This window comes from Lampetra fluviatilis, chromosome 9 (assembly GCF_964198595.1).
Source record: "Lampetra fluviatilis chromosome 9, kcLamFluv1.1, whole genome shotgun sequence".
Lineage (NCBI taxonomy): Eukaryota > Metazoa > Chordata > Hyperoartia > Petromyzontiformes > Petromyzontidae > Lampetra > Lampetra fluviatilis.
In genome coordinates, this window is record NC_136283.1 from 6,801,998 (window position 1) to 6,826,127 (window position 24,130).

Here is a 24,130-nt window from a genome sequence, read left to right on the forward strand (position 1 = left end):
TGTGTCCCCACATATAAATATAAATGTTTGTACTGTATCACATTTCAGTAAAATATGCAGTATAAAGCATCAATGTTTGCGTATATAATGTTTTAAATAAATAAAAACATCTATTTTCTAACAAGACAAGCAGCTAGCCTATGAGACTATGTGTTTGACACCATGGCTTATTTACAGAACTATTATTAGTTTGTTTCACTAGTGTGTCTCAGGTAGCCATAAAATTTACCCAGTGTGTGCATAGCATAACTTGGATATGGGGAAATAAACACTTTTCTCATTGGAAAATTACGTTTAACAGGTAATAATTGACATAAAATTGGGATGCCTGCAATGATTAATCTTACCTGTGAAAAGAAAAAGGCTACTGCGATGTTGTCCTCCATAGACTTTATGTTCAGGGGCATCGATTTGTAGCGACTGATGATCTTGTCAGCTTCGTCGTATGTAAGCTTCCGTTTCGACCGGATGACTGTTTGTTCAAAGGACGTTTCAAGTTGCTCAATGGTTCTAGATTTGAAGCATTCGTGACTGCAAGGATTCATACACTTAGTGGTGCCTGGACACTTTTTGAATGTAAAGAAAAGTGAGAAGGCTGAACGATCTTCATTGGGGAGGAGACTGCAAGCTTCACACAGGCCTTCGGGTAGCATATGGAGGGGTTTTTCACCATCCTCATAGTATGTGTTTCCCTGCTCCTGGGCACATGTATCTTCATCACTGCCCTTCCTTACCAACTGCACTACATCTGTAATGTGCACTCCAATTTTGAAACACTCTTCAAGGTCTTCAACACTAATTGCATCATCCAGATCTCTGGCTCCTGGCGGGTCCACAGTGAATGTGAATATTTCGCGGCAATCTTTGCCATTATTATTTGCACAATCTTGTTCATATTCCGACCTATTCATGGAATGCATGTGATGTGCATTCTTAGACAAATGAATTTCTTTAAACATCTCAAGTTGACCACGAACATCTTTTGGATCAGGCAGGACATCAACCACAATACCAAGTGGGTAAGGCAAACCCCGACGCCATTTTTGGATTTTTACCAAAAAAAGCTTGCTGCTCCTGTTTTGATCCTTTAAATGTTCATGATAGTACCACCTTCCATCAGGACACTTTTTTCTTACAACGACCTTGTTCCGATTCGGGCAATGCCTTCTGTCAATAGGTGGGTTATAAATCTTGGGCATGCATTTGTCAATGGGGATCATAATGTTGGCATCATAGAGATCTACACCACACACAACACTATCGTGACGTTCAACGTCCTGATTAAGTACCCCAACCACGCGGCCACTGTAATTGGTGTTTTTTTCACCAACATTGGCAGCTTTCTGACCTTTCTTATTAGCATTTGTACTCAAAATTTCAATGACAACCTCATCTCCTGAAAATGAACAACCAATGCTTTCCCTCGATTGAAGACATATTCGAGGAATACTTCGGTCTTTTGGAATTCCGTAACCACTATGAAAAGATTGTATCACTATCTCACAGTGCTTGTAAACATGTGGCTGTGTTGTTAGTAGCTCCTGAAGTGTGTCTTTCGAATGATTTATAAACTTGTTTTGGATGTTTTTGCTACCAGATGTTATTTCTGGATTGGCTGGATTAGTTGGGGGTGGTGATGAGTTGGCTTCTTCTGAGTTTTTCTCAGAAATTCTAGTGTAGCCTTCTTTTGTTGTCAGGATATAGACAGCTTTGCTTTCATCCAGCAACTCAGAGAGAATTGGGTCATTTAAAGCATCACTTTCACCATTGTCACCTGAGACCCAGGACTCCTCTGTGTGGAAAAAGGCAAAATATAACGTTGTCAAATGTGATAAGATACTCTCTATATATACACACAGTATATGAACCAAGTGAAAATCAATTAAGAGAGCCAAGGTGTTGCGCTGCAATTGCTTGCTCACACCACTGCTGGTAGAAGGGTCTCCACTAGCAGGAGCCCTAGAGAGCCTTTTTAAAGGGTATTACATCTTGGTACAGGTAGGAGAACCCACACTTTATAGGATCACATGCAACCTCTGATGGACTAATTGTGCTGTACCCATTTATACTGCTGGCTGGATAGAGACAGGGAATTTAAGAAACTTTCCCTGCCCATAGTTTCAACTGCCACGCTAGGAGATCAAATCAAATCGGTGGGCTATGGGCAGCAAGTATAGGCCGATAACCATGGAAGCATCCCTGCCATGAGAGATACAATAATCTTGAAGAAAATCGTTATGGTTCCTTCTGGAATGAGTGTGGAACAGTGCTTATCTGTTTACAGCTGTGAGCCATAGTTGAAAATTCCACATTCCACGGGCGGGTATGTTACACTCAATTTAACCACTGTTATACTGTACTGACTTTGTACGATGTGGAAGTCGTGTTATAGCCATGTAGAGTTGAAAGGTTGTTCAGATATTTGGATCGAGATTTGAACTCTCACCCTTACGATATGTGAGTCGCGCACTAAATCCCAGCGCCGTCCAAACGGATTGACAAAACTTAAAATAGAAAATGCAATGGAGCCAGAGGTATAAGTAAATTATGAAATGTGGAAAGTGAAAATATTCAAACAGAATATCTCAAGAAATATGCTACAGTAGATTTTAATAATCCACAGATCTTATATTTGTGGCAACCCCACAATCCGACAGTTTTTGCATATTATGAAGGGCCACTAATTGCTCCGAAAATTCACGAGACACCTTGATGGGAGTTATCATTATATGGTCTGAAACTATGAATGAAGTAATACCCCAATTAGTTGTACCACGGCTAGCCGGATTCCGCATTTAGATGAACCAGCTCGGCTAAATACTAAAATTGGTTGTGGTAAGGTGCTGGAGTCAATTTGTACACTATAAGCCATGCATCTTTAACGCCATATAGAGAGAGTACAGTCGTCTAATACATCTGTAAGTGGACACGTGTTACCTTTGAAGCCAGGAAGCTGCGATCGCCTTTCAACACCCTCCAGCTTGGCCAAGTCTGACAGACTGGCGGCAATGTCCTCAGGCACCATGCTGGGTGGTAGCATGCTGCTGTGGACGTGAGCCTCGCGCAGGAAACTCTGCCACACGCGGCTGCAGCTCCCCACGGAGCAGAGCGCCATGGCATCGCCCACGGCGAGCACGAGGGCGCGCGCCCGCGTCATGGCCGTGTTGAGGGCGCAAGCATCGGCCAGGAATCCCAGGTTACCGTCCGTCACCACGCTCTGCCGGCTGGACCTCGTCCTCACTGTGCTCAGCACGATCACAGTGAACTCCTTCCCTGGTGGGAGACAGTGGTCGACTTGAGCGTTAAATATCGACATTCGTCATTTTCATCATCGGCATTGAAGGCCTCCTCAAAGCTGTCACCATTTGTCTTGCGATGTAATAATCCACTCAGCTGCTGGACAGAAGCTGATTTCGGCACTTCAACTCTTCTACGGACATACTCTAAGACATATTTCTTTCATATTACAGTCTGCAGTGACTTAAAACTTTCGTGACTGCAGGAATTCATATTCTATCGGTCTTTCGGTAAAGTCATCAGGTGATGACGTCGCTTGTGTTGCGATCGATTGAGCCTATCTACGAGACTTTACCGAAAGACCCAAATAATACAATCTGCAGTTACAAGGTTTTGCCAGGAAACACTCCATTTGTGACAATCCTCAGGAATCCAACTGGACGATGTAATCACACTGTGGTCTCTCACAAAGTCTACATACCCCGATCACACACGAGATGCCCATCATCACAAAGTCCTACTTGGCCTGAAACAGCCTGAAGCTGATCAAACAAATCTGATGCCAGACAACGCTTCTGAAGCAAAGCGGCTACTGCTGAACAATCCACTTAAGCATCAACTGGTGATGAAATCACAAATGCAGTCACACTTAAATATAGTTGAAAAATTCAATTTTTATCAAGGCTGTGGAAACCTGATATATAAGTTTCCGTGGTGGCCATTTTGTTATTATATTTCATGATCGACCGTCATCACTTTTAGCAACACATCCTGCCCACGCCCACTTGAATGATGAAATTAACCGGCATATGTGCTCTCATCCACGTGCTCCTCTTTCTCTCTTGAAGTATAATACCAAGCATGCAATACTCCATGCTTCTTTGGGCACTTCTTCGTTTTTGTTGTATAGTTTTAGGTTAATGACCACATTTATGAACCATATGATAAGAAGTAAATTTATATAATTTACACAATAAGAAATTAAAGCTCGGTGGCTGGATAACCAAGAAGGAGTCATGGTGGTATGAAGATCAAAGAGTTAACTTTATGCTAAGACACATTCATATGTTCTTGGGCTTGATAAGGAAATGATCAATCAAGGGTTTCGGTATTGTTACTTCCCTGGCAGGTTGTGTCATGTTGTCTGCTGCAATATCCTCATGAAATAAAGTCAAAACATTATTTTTATGCTGTGAGAATCACAATAGATTAAACATGTATACATCCATGATACACAAACACTTTTAAAAGGTGAAAATAAGCTAAATGTTTCCAATTAATAATTTCCCATGTATGCTGCTCACTATACCCTTGACTACTTTAAATAATGAGGAGCAAACTGGAAAAATACATTTGCAATGAAATATTTTCTCTGCGGATGTGAGAAAAGCGAATGTGATGTCACGATGTAACGCAACTGGACATAAATCATCTCTTGTACGAGTGTTTGCAGAGCAGTTTGTGTATTGACAGCACCTTGTATGTTTTGGAGAGTGTCGACATTGACAGATGCCATGTGATTCCTCCGTAACACGTACCGGATTAGCTTGACCTGAAAACACACACACACATAAGTTAATGTCCATAATACGGGTTTTTTGGGTTAGATCGTGTGAATAAAAACCTGTATCATGGATATTGGTCGCGAAAGTCTACGTGTTAAACAAATGAATGTATTTAACTAATGCAAATGTTAATTTTAGAACTTTCGTGACTGCAGGAATTATTATTTGTTTCTTTCGGTTAAGTCACGTCTAAAGATAAAATAATAAATTAAATTAAATAATAGAATACGACGTTTCGATTGCAACACAAGCAATCATCATCAGGTATAATGAAATAGCGACATAAAATCTAACCAGAAAACTATAGACAGACATATTAGCAGACAGATATCACCAAGATACATAGCGAGAGCAACACAGGTAACAGAGAGGGGTGATCGTCTCTGTGGGGTGGCCTTAAATAGACAGAGGGGGGCGGAGGCAGAGAGAGGGAGGAGGGTTAGAGAAAAAAAATAGCATATCAATGAGTGGTCAACAGACGTGGTGCTGCGAATGCGATGGCACGGCAAGCAAGCCTGAAAATCAGGAGAAGGACACACTAAAATTAAATAACCTAGTAAAATATCGAAATGTAATGTAATACAACACAGAGGGTCGGTCAACACACAATTAACGCATAGCCTGGTTGATTACGTATTTCAAAGATTGCTAAGTTAGAATTCAAGTGTGAACAATCTAAAGAGAGGACACAGGCAGAGAAAACAAGTCGCCAGACTTGGTGATATCTGTCTGCTAATATGTCTGTCTATAGTTTTCTGGTTAGATTTTATGTCGCTATTTCATTATACCTGATGATGATTGCTTGTGTTGCAATCGAAACGTCGTATTATATTATTTAATTTAATTTATTATTTTATCTTTAGACGTGACTTAACCGAAAGAAACAAATAATAATTCCTGCAGTCACGAAAGTTCTAAAATTAAGATTGAACCACTTCTACGGGGAAGTTTTAAGCTTATCTTTTTTCTCTCTCTCTGGCGACTTGTTTTCTCTGCCTGTGTCCTCTCTTTAGATTGTTCACACTTGAATTCTAACTTACCAATCTTTGAAATACGTAATCAACCAGGCTATGCGTTAATTGTGTGTTGACCGACCCTCTGTGTTGTATTACATTACATTTCGATATTTTACTAGGTTATTTAATTTTAGTGTGTCCTTCTGATTTTCAGGCTTGCTTGCCGTGCCATCGCATTCGCAGCACCACGTCTGTTGACCACTCATTGATATGCTAAATTTTTTTTCTAACCCTCCTCCCTCTCTCTGCCTCCGCCCCCCCCCCTCTGTCTATTTAAGGCCACCCCACAGAGACGATCACCCCTCTCTGTTACCTGTGTTGCTCTCGCTATGTATCTTGGTGATATCTGTCTGCTAATATGTCTGTCTATAGTTTTCTGGTTAGATTTTATGTCGCTATTTCATTATACCTGATGATGATTGCTTGTGTTGCAATCGAAACGTCGTATTCTATTATTTAATTTAATTTATTATTTTATCTTTAGACGTGACTTAACCGAAAGAAACAAATAATAATAATGCAAAGGTCATGTACTACTCAATGTTTTGTGCTCAACATCTTGTATTTACCATCTTTTTACATAGATGGTTCATTGTGTGTTGAAATGTTCACATGTACAGCACTTGGGGATCTTTGAAAGACGCTATATATAAATAATTATGAATGGATCTGATGGCACACAAAAGCAACCCGAGTAAAAGTCTGGTGATATTAAATTGAATTGGCAAACTGAAAACAGTGTATTCATTCACCACCGAAATTCTACAAAACCACAATTTACTACACTATACCACAGAGCTCATGGCATTTCTGACCAACACCACCTGGCCAGTGAATTGAGACATGTACATCGGGCCCTCAGGATGAACGGATACTCTGAACGCACCATCCGCCAAGCTGTTTCTCCCACCATACAGAAACAGCCACTTGAAACTCCGATCAAAACTGTCACGTTACCATACATAGCAGGCGTGACCAAAAAGATCTCCAAAATTCTAAACAAACACAAGATCCAAGTCCGATTCAGTACAGTACATAAAATCCGTGATCTAATTCCATCTGTGAAGGATGTCATCCCTGACTTGCAATACCCTGGAGTCTATAAACTGAGTTGCAGCTGTGGTGACTGTTACATTGGGGAAACGAAACGTCATGTCTCTGATTGTGTCCGCGAGCACAAGTCAGATTTGAAACACGGCAAAATTGAGTCTTCCGCCGTTGCCGATCATTGCTACAACGCGGTGGGTTCTCATGAGATTGTTTTCTCCGAGACTAAGGTGCTCTGCAAACCCTCTGGCTACCATCAAAGGTTTGTACACGAAGCCATTCAGATATACAAACACAGACATAATTTCAATCGTGATGATGGGTACAAACTTAGTAATCATTGGAAAGATGTTATCAACCATGCAAAAAAGACTTAATTACACATTTTTGGACCATCTTATCTGACAGGCACTATTTTACTTTACTTTACCGAGTGTTAACATCCCCAGTGTTTAACAGTACTCTCTTTATTGTTCAGCCAGCACTGGTATAAACATGGGCATTTTCGTTCTTTTCTATCATGTGTATCAACAGGTGCTTGTACACACACATGTCCACGTACACTTGCACCCCACACTCTCTTTTGGCCTCCCCTCCCCCTCTCCGTCCAATACGTTGGCGTGTGCAACAATAGTTGCTTGCGCACAACCACGTCCACGTCGCCGACTCTCGTGTACCACTTCGTGCCTTCTTTTGGCCCCGCCCCCCTCCCCCTCCCGATACGTTCTACGTAGCACTTCATGCCTTCTTATAGCCCCGCCCCCCTCCCTCCCGATACATTCCATTCATTGGCTACCACATTCTGATGAGCTCCCCCCCCTCTCCTCCCCCCTCAACTTGCATTTAAGGGATTACATCTTGAATCCTTGCCTCACTTGATGCAGCAAATCTGGCTGTGACGGTCCCACCTGATGACGGAAACTTGTGTTGCCTCCGAAACGTCGTGATTTTTATTGTTTTATTTTTATGAATTTCACTTTTTTACCTACGTGACTTTACCGAAAGAACTAAGAGTATACTACATTTTTATTGTATATGCTTGAAAAATAATGGAATGTCACTATGTTTTCTTTTCTTTAAGTATTCAATGTTTCTGGTGCTCACGACTTGTTGAAAAATGGTAACAATATACGAGCGAGAAGATTTAGCCAAAGCCACAGTATTAATCAAGTAAAGTATTTCTGTACGACTGAAGATTTTCATTGATTTTGTTGTTGCAAGCATCCGAAAGCCTCGAACCTGTGAGGTGTAATAGGAGATGACACAAATTTGGCTTTGCTCCAGCCGTCCATGGTTCTCAGGCCAAGTTTGTAGGATGTTAGCCACACGCTCCGCAACTTCCAGGGCCTCCATGGTGTTGTACCTTCAGGCAAGGGCATATTTTCACAATACATAAGCACGGTCTACGACAGTGTTCTAGATTTGAAGCTTTCGTGACTGCAAGGATGAACATACCAACTCTGTCTACTTTGGTACGTTCAGCCCAGAAGTTGAACACGAAATTTAGCAGTCTTTTGAAATACGTAGTCAACCAGGTTAGTGTCTGACTGTGTTGTTGGCCGACTAGTTTTGCATCACATTATGTTTCTAAAGTTTGTTGAGTTCTCATCTCCCATCTTCTTCTTCTTGTTGTTTGCCTCCGTACAGTTTACCGTTCTCTGTGTGGGCTGTGTGCTTGGTGTCCCCCTGTGTGTTCCCTTGCTGTGTGTTGTGCCCCATTTCTACCTGATGATGATCGCTTGTGTTGCGTTCAAAACGTCGTGATTTATTTTAATTTTATTTAGTACAAATTTTTGTTATTCTACATACGTCACTTTACCGAAAAAATTCAATGAGTATAGCACACAATATTTTAGTTTAATATTCATGGGTACAGTATACTAATTACACATTGGAGCTCAACAGTTGTTACACAATCGGTGTCATCTACTACTGTACTATTATTTACTGTACATAAGTGTATAGATACTGAATGTTAGTTATTGCTGTGTAAGATATGCGGACAGTTGGGAATTTACAACAATGAAAAGGGGTGGGAGGTCTGTTGGCATATATTGCTAAAATCACAAAAAATAGATTTTCTTTACTTTAACATCAGGTATCAATCACAGGTTTGGTTGAAATCTATGTGTATTTCATTGTATCCTATAACCACACAAAGCCAGTGCATACACTCTTTTTCACTACAGATGAAATATTGGTAATTACATATTGTGACTCTACATTGGCTTGGCTGCTGCTCATGCTTCTTACCATGTCCGAGTGACTTCGTCAAAGTCGCATTTGCCGCTGACGTGAGAGAAGGTCAGTGGGTAGAGATCGGGGTGACGAGGAACATCGGCCCGAGCCTTGATTCCTTTAAAGTCCTTGTCATGGTTGCCCAGGTAAAAATGCTTTGATACGAAGTTGACTATCTCCGGCCTTGAACGGTAGTTATCCGTCAGGATGATGCGACTGCACTGTGCGGTGTTGTGATTCTGGCGCTGGTAATGGTGGAAGAGTCTCTGGAGTAGAGTCCGTATGACGAACTGCTTATCTGCAAAAACGGGGACCGAGATACAAGTATCATACTGTGATTCCCAGGTTTACATCTCATCGGTTTCTGTGTTTATGAGCAAGCACTGCTGAGAAGTAATGGCTCATAATGCCGGTTATTTGGAAATATTATTTTCTACGTAAGCACTGATATAGTTAAAAAAAACAATAACTTTTGGACATTACATTCAATAGAACGCTGTAAAATTACCAATTTAATTGGTCAACATATAACAGATGGGTTGCACTAGCCAAGTAATCCACTTGTTCATGTCTAAATTGCTTACGTGTTTCACGTCCGTTATAAACATTCTCATGTTGGAAGCAATAACCTATCCAGCATTATTAAACTGACCATCATTTGGCATGGAGTAGAGCTTGGGCGTGATCTGCTTATGGTCGCCGGCCATGAGCACACGGGTGCTCGAGTCGGCCAGGGCGAGTGGGATGAGCGTGTCTGCTTCCAGTGCCTGTGCCGCCTCGTCCAGCAGGATATGAGAGAAGTGGCCCCGAGGCAGCCCCAGCTGCCGCAGCGTGTGGCACTGCGCGTACGTGGCAATGACCACACGGTGGGCCCTCACAATCTCGAGGCTTGGCACGGCGAAGAATTGGCCGTTAGGATCCAGGCAGCAGTACCTCCTCACGACCTCGCTTATTGTGTTCATCTTTCGCCACTTGGAGACTATGCGGAGCGGCGTTGCTTCCTTGAAGCCAGACGTGACGTACTCGTGAAGGTATTCTTGGATGTAGAGATCGGCCGCACTGCAAAATAACTCTTGTCAGTAAGAGAATCAATCCAAACTTCAACTGATTTGCGCCACGAATAATGTCTGTGAAAATAAGTTGAGTGGAGGTCACGAATACCCGGAGCATGAATGCATATTGTTGGCTCTGCCATAAAAGGCATGAGAGCTAATATCCACCACTTGTTTTGCCTATTTTACGACTCGAACAGCAGTAAATGGCCTATAAAGGGTGGTGACATGGCCTAGCAGTAGTGCATTCACCGTTTGTTAGAGAATTGTGGCCGCCCTTTTTAATACTGCAGATCTATTAACCTTAAACATATGGGCCAAACAAAAAAGCTAAATATTCATTTGGAATCTACATAGCAATCATCGCTCTCTACTGCGAAAACTTGGGTGATCACTACTGAAAAAGAGTCATGAGATTCACTGAGACTTTCCTTGATAAACAAGTGTAGAACATTTGCACATATCATAAACTGCTAAAATTGGTGATTTTTTACATTTATCATGTGAGTCATTTGTTTTAAATCGCGAATTAGAGGGTCCGCGAATATCATCGCCAACATAGACGTAGACTGCAGGAGATTCACGACACGCGCAATGCGACGTGGGACCTGGCAGACATCAACGAAGCCCTGCGGGAGGGAACGCACCTGTTTGCCTCGGTGCAAATGAGCACCCGAGCGTTTGGCTCGGCCAGGATCTGCACTGTTGCTTGGAAGAGAGTGTAGGTCTTGCCCGTGCCAAAAGGCCCGTACATGAGGAATGGAGGTGTTGGCTTGTCACACGTTCTCTCCCCCACTGCAAACATGATCACCTTCTTCTGCTTGTCATTGCCTGCAAGGCAATGCGTTGTATGTGATGTGTGGATATTATAAGTTCTAGATTTGAAGCTTTCGTGACTGCAAGGATTCATACTCTTAGGCTTTTTCGGTAAAGTCACGTAGGTAAAAAATACAAATAAAATTAATAGAAGTAATAATATAAATAAAATAATAAATCACGACATTTCGGAGGCAACACAAGTCTCTGTCATCAGGTGGGACCGTCACAGCTAAAATTACTGCATCAAGTGAGGCAAAATTCCAAGAGACAAGCCCTTAAATACAAGTTAAGGGGGGAGAGGCTTATCTGAATGTGGTAACCAGGGAATGGAACGTGGGGGTGGTGGGCGGGGCTACAAGAGAAATTGGCGAACGTCGTCCTGTGCAAGAGAACAATCGGTGTACCTCGACCTAAACAGGTGTTGGTTGAGAATCCAAATACAAAAAAGCAGTACTGTTAAACGCTGGGGATGTCAACACTCGGTAAAGTAGAAAAGTACCTGTCAAATAAGATGGTACAAATATGTGTAGTTAAATCTTTTTCACATGGTTAATAACATCTTTCCAATGATTACTCAGTTTGTATATCTGGATGGCTTCGTGTACAAACCTTTGATGGTAGCCAGAAGGTTTGCAGAGTACCTTGGTGTCAAACTGAGTAATCATTGGAAAGATGTTATTAACCATGTAAAAAAGATTTAACTACACATATTTATACCATCTTATTTGACAGGTACTTTTCTACTTTGCCGAGTGTTGACATCCCCAGCGTTTAACAGTACTGCTTTTTTGTATTTGGATTCTCAACCAACACCTGTTTAGGTCGAGGTACACCGATTGTGCTCTTGCACAGGACGACGTTCGCCAATTTCTCTTGTAGCCCCGCCCACCACCCCCACGTTCCATTCCTTGGTTACCACATTCAGATAAGCTCCTCCCCCTTTAACTTGTATTTAAGGGCTTTTCTCTTGAAATTTTGCCTCACTTGATGCAGTAATTTTAGCTGTGACGGTCCCACCTGATGACGGAGACTTGTGTTGCCTCCGAAACGTCGTGAATTATTATTTTATTTCTATTATTAATTCTATTATTTTTATTTTTTACCTACGTGACTTTACCGAAAAAGCCTAAGAGTAGGATATTATAAGTGTTAAGTTTGTGGTGGTGGTGGTGGTGGTAATAATAATGGTGATTTGGCATGGCATGCTTCATTTACTAACAAGATGTTTGCACGTGCAGTACATGTCTAAATATTCGATGGCTAGCCAAAAGCCGCTGCTGTGATGGTTTATGCTCCTTGACGAGATCAGCAAGGTATTGTGGTTCATTTTTGGAAAGCACTTTGTGTGTAATGAGTGCAATCTTAATGAATACTTCTACTGTATAGTATTGCACAAAACTACTGGACATCTGTGAAAATTACTGGACATCTTTGCAAAATAGTGTTCCATCTCATTGGATTCCTCCAGTATAAATAAATATTATGATTCTGATATTCTGAAAGCTGTAGCCCAATATGGCACCTTTGAGAGTGGCAGGGAGCACGTCTGGCCTTGTTGTTGGCAAGGCACAGTTGGTGATGTCGGGGAGGATGAGCCGTGCATCCATTAGGTCGACCGCTGCGTGCCGAACGCAGAACTTGAGGTGGTCCAACTCGAACTGCACGTCCAGGGGCCGGCTGGTGCCGTCGTCGAGCGCGAGAGCACGGCAGACCGATTCGGGCAGCAATAGGCGCAAGCAGTCGGTGGAGCAGAGATCCTTGGACAGGGAAACCTCGTAGACTGGCGAGCCATCCTCGCTGCCAGGCAGAGCGACCAGTGCCACGTTCACACTCCGGCTGGAGGGCAGCAGCAGCAGCCGAACCGGGAGGGCGGAGGGGTGAGCAACGTTGACGCGTCGTGTTTTAAAAGCGTAATGTGCACGTGTGTGCACTGGCGGAGCCAGTGGGGGTGACACGTGCTCCCCCAATGATCCGATCGAAATCCCTAATTTCGATCGGATCATTGACGTTTTTTAGTAGTCATTTTGCGACCCCCACTGCCACTGTGTAGCATATTATTATGTGCCAGGGACTCTATGAGATGATAGGACAATAGTCTGAGTCCATAATTGGCAATAAGTAACAGCAAAGCAGTTATAAGTGACTCACAGAATTGTGCGCAGTTGCGTATAGAGTACACGACTTCCCTGAAGGCAAACACCTTCAGCGAGCGCGATGCCGATCACACAACGCGGTTCAAATTCGACCCTCGATCGATAGCTGCGCCATCGCCGCACACGCGTCGAATAAAAAGCAAGGGACAAGTCCTTACTTACTAACAACTCCTGTCATTTTTCATTGCTGGAGGGGTTGCCCCCCCTACCTGAAAATCCTGGCACCGCCATTGCGTGTTTGGCCACCGGGGCAGCAACCCATACCGAGTGTAGGTGTAGCCATCTTAATGTAAGTTGTGATGGCAGTAATAAATTAGTATATTTTAAGAAACTTAATTTTGTCCACATGTGAGTCAGTCTGTATTGCAATACACGTATCATTTGGATGAGGTAGTGATGCACCATCCATGTATGCATTGCATGACATGTTTGTGCACAGCCCTTTGTCAATACATGGATGAAGGCCCTCTCCATGACGTGCGGGTTGTAGACGTGCGTGTTGTAGGGGTTATTTGGCTGATCACAACATAACTCTACAGCCTATAAAACCTGTGTTATAGTGGTTGTGCAATTTCTACCGATGCTTAACCCTAATGCTGATCTTGGGTGCATTCTGTGTGATTTGATCAGAGGATGAATTACCGTATTTTCCCGCATATAGGGTGAGTGGTGGTGGTGAAGGTGAGTGGTGTGAGTGGTTAGGGTGAGTGGTGGTGGTGAGGGTGAGAATGATTGGTGAGGGTGAGTGGTGAGCGTGAGTGGTGAGGGAGAGGGGTGAGTGGTGAGGGTGAGTGGTGAGAGAGAGTGGTGTGGGAGAGTGGTGAGGGAGAGTGGTGAGTGCTCTGGGTGAGTGGTGAGGGGTGAGAGTGAGTGGTGAGAGTGAGTGGTGAGCGTGAGTGGTGAGGGTGAGTGGTGAGTAGTGAGGGTGAGTGGTGAGGGAGAGGGGTGAGTGGTGAGGGTGAGTGGTGAGAGTGAGTGGTGAGGGTGAGTGTGAGTGGTGAGTGATGAGTGGTTAGGTGGTGAGTGTGAGTGGTGAGGGTGAGTGTGAGTGGTGAGGGTGAGTGGTGAGGGTCAGTGGTGAGTGGTGAGAGGTGAGTGGTGAGGGTGAGTGGTGAGCGTGAGTGTTGAGAGAGTGGTGAGGGAGAGTGGTGAGGGAGATTGGTGAGGGTGAGTAATGGTGGTCAGGGTGAGTAGTGAGGGTGAGTGGTGAGGGTGAGTGGTGAGGGTGAGTGGTGAGTCATAGTGAGTGGTGAGTGATAGTGAGTGGTGAGTGAGGGTGAGGGAGAGTGGTGATGGTGAGTGGTGAGGGTGAGTGAGGGAGAGTGGTGAGGGATTTTGCCTATGATGACAGCAGTACATGCTGACGTTATGTATGTTAAATGTAAAAGCTAAATGTGTGAATGTGTGTGTTTGTTAGAAATGTAAAGCAAACTTGGCGACATGCAGTTTTTAAAACGGGAATAGGGCGATTCGAAAGTAATCTTCAACCTTCGATGATTCCTTTGCGCGATTCAAAGAATCGATTCCTGGCGCGCTGGCGGATTACATTTTTAATTAGTGTTTTATTTTAATTGGTATGTTATGTTTTAAAGCTTTTAGGATTTTTAAATTACATTTTTGCCCCGGTAAACGCCGGATATTTCCCATTCGTAGCAGTTTATATCAACTCTATAACCAACTTATATTAAACGGGAATAAGCCGATTTTAAATTAATCTACAACCTTCGATTCCTTTGCGCGATTCAGAGAATCGATTCTTGGCGCGGTCGGGTTTAAAATTTTAATTACACAGTTGTATTTTCATTGGTATGTTATGTTTTAAAGTTTTCAGAAGATTTTCAATGTATTTTTCCCCCGGGCAACGCAGGGTATATCGAGTTTATAGCACAAAGTCTTCGCCTGACAAGTGTGGGGTGTCGAGGCCTAGTACCGTGCAGAGCCTCCGGCCTCGCCTAGATTGCCCAGCCGGGTGAGGCTGGGTGCTGGGCCGCTACCCCCACCCCCCGCGCTAGAATAATAGTCTAATCGCTATAATTTTATTATCTACCGACCCTATAATAGTAATTGCACACATTGGCGTGGGGGGGGGAGTGAAGAGGACGTGAAACTTTGATGAATTTACCTCAGCATCGCGTGTTAATGCATGTGCATATCTTTAACGGGAATGCAAAATGTCGTCTGCCCTGCAGCGATGGCGTTGCTGCCCGTTGCCAGGGGCAACCGCCCGTTGCCAGGGGCAACCCTGGGTCGGGGTCTCGCGCAGGCGCAACGGCGTGCTTCGTCACGTGCTGGTCGGCAAACGTAAATAAATAAATGAAGAGATATCGCACTAAATCGATAATGGGACCGATTTAAAGTTTAGAGACAAAAAATCGGAAATGCCTATTCCCACCGCGACAAAAAATGACTTTTATAGGTTAGAAGATGTGTGACTGGTGGTTATTGTCGTTGTTATCTTACCAGAGTAGCATGCCTTCCTCTGAGTCTGGGCCCATTTGCGGAGGTATCGGCACCTCTGCAAACAGCATCCCTGTCGATGCTATGTATATCTCCCCCGTTGGCATGTATACCATCTTTTTGATCAGCACTTCGGTCTGCAAATTGAGCCTGTAATCACGCATCGCACATATAACCATCAGTTAATACAGCATATAATACCCAATATGTCTATTGGCAGCTTATAGGGCACTAACACTTTTCACAACACGTCAGAACTGATGAAGCTTGTACAGCTAAAACAGGAACAAAGTCATGTTTTTTTCCACAATGAACCCCAAACTGTGTGATGTAACAAAGATTGTACAACATAACTTTAGGACATACACCCTATATGTTATCTGCAAACCCAACAAGTATCAGTTTGTTCCTTAAATTATTATTTTAAAGAGTAAAAGGTAAAGGTGCAGCCCTGCAATGTCTCACTCGTGCCACTGCTGGTGGAAGGGCCTCCACTAGAGGGAGCACTAGAGATCCCTTCTAGAGAGTATATTGGCCTACTCGTCCATGTTGGCCAGCCGATTGAATAACTGTGGTGAAATTTTTTTTATATTATTGGGTGTATGCATGTTGAACTTCTTTCACACCGTACATAGGCAACCGCGCTAATCGGATGTGTAGTGGACAGAGATGGGTGGCGGGGGTTTAAGACACTTGCCCTTTGTTTCAGTTACCGCACTGAGAGGTAACATTGAAATGACGACCTATGGATGGCAAGTTCAATGCGCGAAACATTGCACCACAGCAGCATGCCCGTTTAAAGAGTGCTCTGGGATTAAGTCCCAGGTTTAGTAAGCACTCACCTGGACAGTACCGTCTCTTGTGCCGCTTCCTCACGATACAGCGCTGTGTGCAGGCTCTGCTGATAGTTGTCAGCTGTGATCTGTGCTGGCAGCGGTCTTTTTGCGAGGGGGTCCAGTGTGACTGCAGGACTCTTATAGCGTGCGAGCAGACGATGCTCATCCTCCGAGTAATCTCGCAACAACATAACAGTGCGGTTTCCGCTGTGCCACCGTGTGCTTATCACTGGCACGTGACCCACGATTCCTGCAGGGCACATGTTGGATATGGTACTCGTTTGTAGCCATGGATTTATTTCACATATTTTGGTTTATATTAAGGTACATCATGGGACCTCCCTTGCCAGTATCAAAATATAAGAATAGGTTTTACCCTTTCGGGAAATAAAACAGGTGTTAAGATGTTAAAACACTGAAACATTTTGCAAGGAATCATGTCTGCATTAACCACATATACTTGTGGTGAACAGGCAAACAAAAACAACATGCTCTGATAGCATATGCATTTAGTGGAAATGGTGATATTGATATTGTTATTTGGAAATGTTCATCACGGTGTCAGTAAATTATTACAACAAGATTGTCTTTTGGCATCAGCACTGTTAATGTCTGATGATATTGTAACACTAAACTATAGTTACATTGCCAAGTAGAGCATAACTAAACCATAGGTGCCTTGCCAAGTAGATAAAGATACAGCATTAGATATATTGGCTAGGGAGGAAAGCCCTACAAGTAACATATACAATGTATCATGGGACCTCCTTTGCCAGTACCAAAATATAAGAATAGGTTTTTCCCTTTTTTTCTGGCAACAAAACTGCAAGCTTTTTACAAGGAATCATATCTGCATTAACCACAATACTTGTGGTCAGAATACAAACAAAAAACATACTCTTATAATATATGCATTGTCCTTGAAACTGATTGGTCCACACCAGAGACAGCTTTCTTTAGATCCTAGTCTCAAACAGTGTGCGACCAGAGGACGCCAAAAGGCAAACAGAACACTTGTTATATTGCACCTATTTTATTGCACCTGTTTTATTGCCAGAAAGGGTAAAACCCATTCTTATTTATTCAGGTAGTTTGGTTCTCGATACGAGCAAAACATGTTTTGGACAAGGCCCTGCTTCATCATCTGATACGAAGAAGGGCAATTACCCAAAACGTTGGCGATTGTATAATTTCCCATGTTTCGAGGGCCATGTTATTGATGAATGTGCGTTTTCCTTGCACAATAATAGGGGGTTATTTTAATTTGTAATTCATGAAGAAAGGAATTGCTAAATTAAAGCGATCATCTGATAAAAGTATTGTTCTGTATTGCCTTTTGTGAGTACTGTATGGCCTGAATAACTTGTATATGGTTGCGTTTAGCTCTGTTTATTTTGAATACACATTCTGATGGCAAAAAAAAAATTTTTAATGCCCAGTCTTGATCAATTGAGTACACAAGTAATTCTTAAATGGATACATAGATACATGAATATGTATTATTATGCATGTAATAAAGCATAAATTTACATTGATTCTCATACGATAGTTACATTAAATCATCACGTGTGAGAATTGACTAGTTTATGATAATTATATGTGAATGTTACTTTAAAGCTAATGGGACAAATAATACTGTACAAACAAGAGAAAACACAATTCAAGTTAGATTGTAAAAAGAAGACAAAAAAGTGCTGATTCTTGTATCAAATCATGATCTAGAATCATGAAAACTCGGGAAGGGTGGTGATTTGTTTGCATTGGATTCCCTGGAAACTGGAGTACCTGGAGAAAACCTAGAAGTATGCAGTGATAACATTCAAAATTCCACAAGGATGAGTCGTTATGAACCAATTTGATGTCCTGCCATCTCCTGGTCACCTCACAGCCCTTCATTGCTATGGAAATTTATCATCTAAAGCAGGGGTCCCCAACCCCTGGGCCGCGGACCGATACCGGTCCGTGGCCTGTTAGGAACCAGGCCACACAGCAGCAGGAGGTGAGCGGTGAGTCCGCATGTGGCCCGCCCGTTATTTTATTTACCACTTCCACCCGCGCCTCTTTCCCGCACTGCGCACTTGTGTCAGTCACAGTTTTTGTGAGCCCACAAGCTAACTCCTTGCCACAATGAGTGAAAAAAAAACGTCGCTGGAGAGCTTCTTTGAAAAGGGGGAAAGACCCGATGATGAACCCCCCCCCCCCCCCAGGTCCGTGAAAAAATTGTCTTCCACGAAACCGGTCCCTGGTGCCAAAGAGGTTGGAGACCGCTAAAAGTAATAAGCTATTTTATATAAAACTAAACAATTTTATTTACCAGGTAAAGCCCACTGAGCTGTTAGCTCTTTTTCAGAAGCGACCTGGCCACAAATGATAGCTCAACGAAGTGGATAATCACGTGGAAATTTATAGCAGCCAATACTTTAAACGCATGCTTCTAAATCTGGAGGGAATAACCGAAGGGCCCCGGAGAAACATTCAAAATGCAAACTCCAAATATACGAGCATCAGGGTCAGGATGGAGCTCATGACCTCCTGCATAACAGGCAGGGGAGATAACATCTTGCCAATGGGGCACCCCTTCACCTTGCAGAACAGCGGGTTTTGTAGTTCAATAGCATGTGGCGAAATCTGTCTTCCCATTCTACCGCCAAGGCTCTAGATAACAGACGTTTGCCACTAAAACACGTTTTAAATACAGTGGATTTATGCGAGGTCTTACCCGAGTCCACTCGTTTAGCAGCGGCATCAACCACCTCCACGTGGAGTTCCCTCTTGAGCACAGGTTCGCTCCCAAAGTCAAACACCAGCCATTGATGGTAAGATCCATACCTTGTGGCCTTAAAGGACACTTGAACAATGGCGTGATGGCTCGCTTTGTCGCCATATTGAGGATTTAAGGACACTCCTTGATTTCTGCCAGGGTCGGTGGCTGGTGTGATAGCAAAGACATCTCCTTTTGCCTCCACACAGGTCTCTCCCAGACCTTGCCCCACCAGCTGGAAGCTTACGTCAGGGTCACTTTGCAACAGGGCGACCTGCGAGAGGGGTCTCTGCGACACAAATATTGAGCATTGCGTTACAGTGCAAGTGGGGTTTGATGTGACTCCTACATGTAATGGTGCAGTCCTGCAATTGCCATCTTGGACCACTTCTGGCAAAAGGGCCCTTCCCGAGGGGAATCGCAAGAGCCCCTCGAGAGAATTTGGCCTACTCTTCCATGATGGTCATTTTTCTTGTAATAGGTGGGAGTGTCCACATTTTACCACACTACATGTGAACTGCCAATCAACTAATTCTGGTGTAACCGTTTATACTGCTGGGTGGACAGAGGTAGGGGCATTTTAGAAACATGCCTCCTTGTTTCAATTTGCACCCCAGAAGGTCATGTTGAACTGGCAACGTCTGGATTCAAAGTCCAGTGTGCTAACCATTACACTATGGCAACATCCCTTCACTCTTATTAATTGTGTTGACTCCTGACTTCTACCATACTTGTGTTGAAGTGCAAATGGCTTTAAACTATTACTTTTTTTTAAACGATCTATAGTTTAGACAACTTGATTTTATTCAATATTGAGAGTGAATATCAATGGCCATGAGACAATTCACAGTGCAGCTGCATGTTCACACATTGTACAGGAAATACATGTGCATAAGATATTCAGACAGACTCATATTTTATTTCAATATAGTAACTCCCAACATGCTCATCTGTGACTCCGACATTTGCTCAATAACATAAAACAACTATTTTATTATTCTTGGCATCAATGTCAACTGTTGTTCAATTTTAGAAAACGTACCTTGGATGTAACATTAAATGCCCATGAAATATGGTGCTGTAGTTGGCAGGTTTTGCTCAAGTTTTTCTGGCATTCCACAGTGGCATCGTCTATTTTCTCTGCAATCTATAAAAAAAACACATCCGTCTTTTAATACAGCACTACAATGCAATGAAAAAAATGTTTGACACGGGTAACGGTTGTTCGTGAAGACATTCCACGCTCAATTATGTGCATCGTAATCATCTTAAAATTGGTCAATGCAAAACGACTGTCTCACTGCGCAAACCAGCGGGGGCTGCGCCCAGGGGACCGCCGTTGGGGAATCTGCGTTGACCCACCACGGACACCTCAGCCGGCGACGAGGCGTACTTGTCCAGCAGCTGCTCGCAGTAGGGCTGCAGACCCAGCCGGCGCGCGTTCATCGCCCGACTCTGCCGCAGCTCGAGGCGGCTCTCCCACTCGTCCAGCTCCTCCGTCGAGTGCGCCCTGGGGCATTCGCGGCCAAGTTCGCACTCCTCTCCACTGCGCGACACAGCAATGACAACGACGACGATGATGATGCATAGCTGTCGACCCGTACGGTTTAATCCCGTATTCTTGTGCAGGGAAATCTGGTTTCAGGTCCATACGGCCTACAGACGTTTCAATGCGGGCAACAAAACACGTGTTTGTGTCTATCTGCTTGTGTGTTTCTCCCATGTGATGGGACTCTGTAGGATGAACGTTGAGATGTATAAGGGCACGGGGTGGCCAATAATGTCTGAATTGGTCTGCAATAAGGTAGGGATTGATAAGGGGTGGACAGGTATGATGATAACGATGATGATGCACTTTATCAACACACTGCTGGATCCAACCCAACCCATGGCCACACTGTATTGACGAGAAAAAACATTCTACACTATCGTGTAAACTATGTCCGAACCCATTTAATACATTTTACTTGTGTTTTCAGTTAAGTAATAATACATTTTAAAAATAAGTACTATAATGATGCACGTCCCTCTGTTAATCCACTGGATGATGGCCTCCGAACGCCGTATCAGTCATAAGGTTTGATTTGCCATACTTCACCACGCTGGTAAGTGCGGGTTGTTTATTGGATTGCCTGTAATTCCACAGTCGTCAGATTGACTAAATGCTCAAATTGTAGCAATCATCGCATCCACTTTGTTAATTCATAACACATTTTTTGTTCATAATGTGCCAAGCACAGCAAACAAATAAACCGATCATTGTATCCGAATATTTTTCTCACCGGATACATGTTGTGTAGCGTCCGTTTGTGACATTCAGTGGTGGACTTCTGTGCTGCCAATCCAAATCTGAGTCCATGGCGATCATGCGCCTGTGCTCGGCTGATGTTTTGTGGGCAGCAAACTGTTGCGGCGATTCGCAGGTGACGAGGCAGAAGCAGCAATAGATGCGTTCTGGCAAATCCTCTTTCACGTCCGTGGGTAACGCTGCGTGCTTTTTCGCCGGGGCAATCTGCTTCGACAGCTTTAAGAGGTGCGCTCGATTTAATCTGTCCGAGGTTTCAGCCTTCCATACGGACAACTCAACATCATTGTGTGCGTGGGGACATCTGCGATCAGAAGAAGAAGAAAAACATCGTAGTGTGACAGTAACCGAGCTGGTGCTGCAGTCCAAGAGGACTCACCCGCGATCCTGTTACCCACGATTCCGAATGTTCGCAGGAGCTTCAGGGTATGTGAAAACTCTTATTACCTGCGGCACTATTTTATTATTATTATCCGCGATGATAATAAGTGGAATGAAATCGCACGTATGCCCTGCGGCGTTTGTCCCCCACGTCAATTGTTAAGAGTCCATTCTGTGGAACAATCTTAAACACACCATGATCATACAGAATCATGGAGTTTGAGTTCCACACGCATATCATTGTTTTGTGTACTAAAACATACATTCAATGTGCGATCTTATGAGCTCAAATTAAGTGTTGCATGCCATTGACGAGTATTGTGAATAATTAACGCGTGGTTTACGCATAATTGTTTAAACACGTTTTGCAGAATATGGAGTTACTTATTGTTTTCTTTGCAGCCATCTGTATTTCCTATTTACCAGTTACAAAGTACTGCAGTTTTAAATTAGTGGTGCACATTACAGGTGAATAATTGGGTGATTTTTAGTTCAGTCACCAACACTAAATGGTGCTGAGTTACTGAGTTAGTGTAAGTACCCTTTTAGACCTTTGACTTCAAGCCGACGGTTATATTTTGATAAAAACAAAAAATACTTTCCGGCAGCAGTACATTCCATAGCCTCATACCAGTCACACTGATCATTACTCGACATGGGGACTTTAGTGGTCTCCAGTTGTAAAAGAGCAGTTAAGGCTGTCTCGGCAATGCAAGAGGCATTGGGTGAGGTTTATCGCCTGGAGTGTCAACCAGTACAGTACTCGATATCGGTGCTGCGGTATGTTTTGACGCTTAGTGTATTGCGTTCTCTTAAAGTCAAGCAGTTGCAGCAGTTTGTGGTGAGATAAAGGGCCATACAGTATTGTTCATCTGAAGACCAATACACATGGATGTATTGTTGTACAGTCAATGGTGTGTTGGTGCAATGCTAATTCACAGATAATATCGTACCGATAAGGGCACTGTTTAAGTTATATATATCTACCATGCCTATCTTTTACAGAAAAAAACCCCTCACGACTGCTTATCGCAGAAGGAAGATGATAAAATTGCTTTACATCTTTGCATAGACAGTAATCTGACGTGAAAATCATGAAAATCTGAACAAAACGGACAACTTACATTTCACCTTTTGGACAATGGTGTTGTTTCAAAGCATAGTGACATGGTGCCAACCTTGACTTGTCATTGAGAGGACGGACTTCCTTGTAACTGACCGACCTATCTGTTTTGCTCACGTGGACCAGCAGACCTTTCCAAGGCCAATGCGGCATCAGGCGACGGCAAGCGTCGTCACTGATCACCTGCGGCACACTATAGAAGCACTGGCAGCAAATTTCTCTGAATATACCACCAAACTCATCCATTTGTTTAATTGCCACCTCTGAGATTGAGTCTTGTTCAGGAGCGGCACCGGTGGATGCCGTGCCCTTTGAACTTTGTTCTCTGATTTTCCTTCGTGCAGCTTCGACCATCTGTGCCTGAGTACACTTGTGCTTTTTCTCAAAGCTCCAAAGGGCGACTTCCTCCTCTGACCATGCGAATGTACACCTAGCCCGATGCACCGAGCAGCCTTCTTTCAGGTTAAAATGCCAGCACACAACGTATTTGTGTGGCTGACGATAAGTCGGCCGACGTCGGACTATCTTCCAAACGTCGCGCTTTGCCGGCGCATTCTTCTGGCCTTTGTTTTTTATGCCGCTTGCAAATTTCACGAGCAGCGTGTTACCGTTGCACAGGTGAGCATTCGGGCGTGATAGCTGAACATCGATGGAATTAATTGTTTTGCAGCACTGTTGGCAGGCGACTGTATGCAAGAGCTTTTTCTCCAGCTCTTCGAGCCAGATTTCTGACCCGTCCATTTCGCGGGCGCAGTTTGGTCTTTACCTGCATGTTGGATGATAAGAAAAATAATGTTCAGTGACATTCAAGTTCAAAAATCGCGTTCACTGCTCATTACATAATTGTACATGCCTTCACAAAAAGCACAACATCTCATTTTACATTGATTAAGATAGCAACCATCGACCTCGACTTACTATTAACTGTAGGTGATATGCAGGTGGTAAAATAATACGTTTTACCCTTACTGGAAATAAAACAGGTGTTAAGATGATCAAACAACAAATGCAAACCTTTTTCAAGGAATCAAGTCTGCATTTCCACCACACATTCTTGTGGTCGAATATGCATACAAATGTAATGTGAGGATATACTGATGTATCACAACTCGTCACGATGATTGGCTCTGCCGGTCCTGG

General features: G+C 43.4%; 1 protein-coding gene across 1 annotated transcript in view; it reads right to left on the reverse strand.

Moving 5' to 3' along the window:
- The window catches only part of HELZ2 (helicase with zinc finger 2), a 58,911-nt gene extending 35,166 nt beyond the window's left edge, over positions 1–23,745 (reverse strand). The window contains exons 1-15 of the mRNA XM_078859717.1: positions 22,992–23,745; positions 21,464–21,790; positions 20,544–20,727; positions 20,224–20,328; positions 19,140–19,470; positions 16,427–16,670; positions 15,588–15,734; positions 12,497–12,810; positions 10,803–10,986; positions 9,756–10,162; positions 9,119–9,401; positions 8,105–8,228; positions 4,714–4,789; positions 2,938–3,273; positions 348–1,792 (exon numbers count right to left, since the gene is read on the reverse strand). Coding sequence (XP_078715843.1) covers positions 348–1,792; positions 2,938–3,273; positions 4,714–4,789; positions 8,105–8,228; positions 9,119–9,401; positions 9,756–10,162; positions 10,803–10,986; positions 12,497–12,810; positions 15,588–15,734; positions 16,427–16,670; positions 19,140–19,470; positions 20,224–20,328; positions 20,544–20,727; positions 21,464–21,790; positions 22,992–23,731 — 5,247 coding nt within the window. The 5' untranslated portion in view covers positions 23,732–23,745. The remainder of the gene's footprint in view (positions 1–347; positions 1,793–2,937; positions 3,274–4,713; positions 4,790–8,104; positions 8,229–9,118; positions 9,402–9,755; positions 10,163–10,802; positions 10,987–12,496; positions 12,811–15,587; positions 15,735–16,426; positions 16,671–19,139; positions 19,471–20,223; positions 20,329–20,543; positions 20,728–21,463; positions 21,791–22,991) is intronic.
- Positions 23,746–24,130: the final 385 nt, after the last annotated feature.